The 2,062-nt window shown below is 51.2% G+C and overlaps 2 protein-coding genes across 2 annotated transcripts; both read right to left on the reverse strand.

Moving 5' to 3' along the window:
- Window positions 1–5: 5 nt before the first annotated feature.
- Window positions 6–431, reverse strand: POSPLADRAFT_1114848 (hypothetical protein; the record flags this gene model as incomplete). The annotated part of the gene is made up of 1 exon (XM_024483444.1): window positions 6–431. A coding segment is annotated over one exon (426 nt), but the record flags the coding sequence as incomplete, so codon positions are not given.
- A 92-nt stretch (window positions 432–523) lies between these two features.
- Window positions 524–1,669, reverse strand: POSPLADRAFT_1042083 (hypothetical protein). Its single transcript, XM_024478033.1, has one exon. The coding sequence runs from the start codon at window positions 1,236–1,238 to the stop codon at window positions 558–560; it is 681 nt and encodes a 226-aa protein (XP_024332496.1). The 5' UTR covers window positions 1,239–1,669; the 3' UTR covers window positions 524–557.
- Window positions 1,670–2,062: the final 393 nt, after the last annotated feature.

The raw sequence follows: 2,062 nt of genomic DNA on the forward strand, positions 1-2,062 counted from the left end.
CACCACAGTACGATCAGGTCCAGCCATTCCTCAAGCTTGGTCTTATCCTCACTGCCCTTAAAGGCCGGAGGTTCCCCAATCTTAGGTTGACGGGAATGACCACTACCCGTTGATGCAGGTAGCGCATCAACTTGTTGCTTGTAGGAATCGACTAGTGCCTGCTGATTCTGGACCGTGATATGCAGGGATTCCACCTCTCGAAGGAGGCTCTGAAGGTATCCGTCGTAGTGCCTGCTTATTTCTAAGGTCAGGCGACCAATCCAGTCTCTGACTCGTCCAGTGGTTGATTCTGCGGCATTCGCAGTAACCGTTTGCAGCAGAGCTGCTTGTTCGTCAGAGACGTTCACGTTCTGGAAGATTGCATTGCGCCACTCTTCTTCCGTGGCAATAGCGAATGCTTCGGTTGGAACGAAGGGGATGTATGGGGCCATTTCTTATAGCTGTGATTAGCCCATATTCACTTATGATTGAAAGAAAAAAGTGAAGCGAAGGAGATCTCCTCCTCATGCCATATAAGCCAATTATGCCAGAAAGATTGCCAATCTTTATTCCACTATCTACACTTCGTACTTGAAGGTGATGTTTAGGCTAGCCAACTCATTACAAATCTCCGGCAGGTGACTGCTTAAGTCTTCAAAGGAGACATGCCCGATCCTTTTCAGGTCGCGCTTGATAACTCTCCAGTGCCTGTTGGTAAGCCGGTGCGCCTTCTTCTCCAGCCCATGATACAACTCGTCGAACCCATTGCCCATCCTCCTGACTTTCGCCACAACTTCCGGCTCCAAGTTTCCTTCTTCCTTTTCCATCCGAGCGAACACTGGCTCCAGCCTGTCGGCTGTAGCGGCAAACATCTCGTTGTACTCGGATGTGCGCAGCAGAATCTTTGTGCGCTGGAAGTGAATGTCGGGGAGCGGCTTGGGTGGTTCGTATTTGTAGGAGGGTCCCGCCTGCATATCGATGCGATCGATGAGAGGGGGAGCAGGGTCGGAGATACGATCGAGCAACTGTTGCTTCTTGAAGAGATGCGCGCGAAGTGCAAGCTCCTTGATGTCGTGTTTCGCTTTTTCAGCGCGTTCAGGGTTGAAAGGGCGGCGAATGAGTGGCTTGATGGTGGGGCGTACAATTCGGCGAGGTTTGCCAACGTCATCGAACTTGTGCGTGTTGTGGATGGTGATACGCTCAAGCAGGCCTGTCGGCTCGTGCTTGGCGGTGACAATGAAAGGTTTGGCTTTCGGCATGGCTACGGCAGAGGGGATTAGATAACAGCTTTTCAGCTGGCTCTTTTCAGAGCGAAGAAAAGGGTATGTGCTATACTACAGGGTCCATTGGTCGTGCTTCGTGTCAGCGTCCTCCTGCTCTCTCTCAGCAGGTAGGGAGGGGGGAATACAGATCTCAGTCGGGTTTCCACGCCCGCTGCAAGTGGTTTTGGGAGAATCTTACACTCTCCCTAAGGCTGCCCATGCTGGTTATCCGTCGTAAGCCCTAAGGCCTCATAGAATGGTAAACCACATTCCAGCATGTTGCCCATAAGGCAGCAACCTCCCCTTACGCCTAGGGACCGGCGAAAAGCTCAGCATGTTGACACCAATTGTTCAACCCTGACCAATAAAGGTAGGTGCTTCGCAGAAAGGTATTGCCACTTTTCAGTTGACAAACCATAACCCCCAGAACCCACATGAAAAGGCCACCTTACGCTATGCAGCATAGGGGCATAGCAACGACCAATAGGCCCTGTAACAAAGCAGGTAGCAAGGGACCCTTGCCAGGGCCCAGTGCACCTTAAAGCAGTTCTATTCAACTATCACAAAACCTATAAACCCACCTTATAGCTTGATAGTAAGGGGGGGAGATAAAGCACTTAAGTGTGGGGGAGGTAATGCTGTTAAGCGCAACAACGAAGTGAATAGAACTGGGGGACAGGGTGCCCCAGGATGCTGCCTTATATACATGAGGGAAACCCCCCAGGGACCGGTAATGGACCCCTGGTACCTAGCTGGGTAAGGATTACTAAGTATCATGTGCCCTATGGTGCGATATGGTGTTATCGATGATGTCATAGTCT

Source organism: Postia placenta (genome assembly GCF_002117355.1).
Source record: "Postia placenta MAD-698-R-SB12 unplaced genomic scaffold POSPLAscaffold_516, whole genome shotgun sequence".
Lineage (NCBI taxonomy): Eukaryota > Fungi > Basidiomycota > Agaricomycetes > Polyporales > Adustoporiaceae > Rhodonia > Rhodonia placenta.

Excerpts from the sequence above, each read along its gene's own strand:
- POSPLADRAFT_1042083 (XM_024478033.1), bottom strand. The coding sequence starts at position 1,238 with ATGCCGAAAGCCAAACCTTTCATTGTCACCGCCAAGCACGAGCCGACA.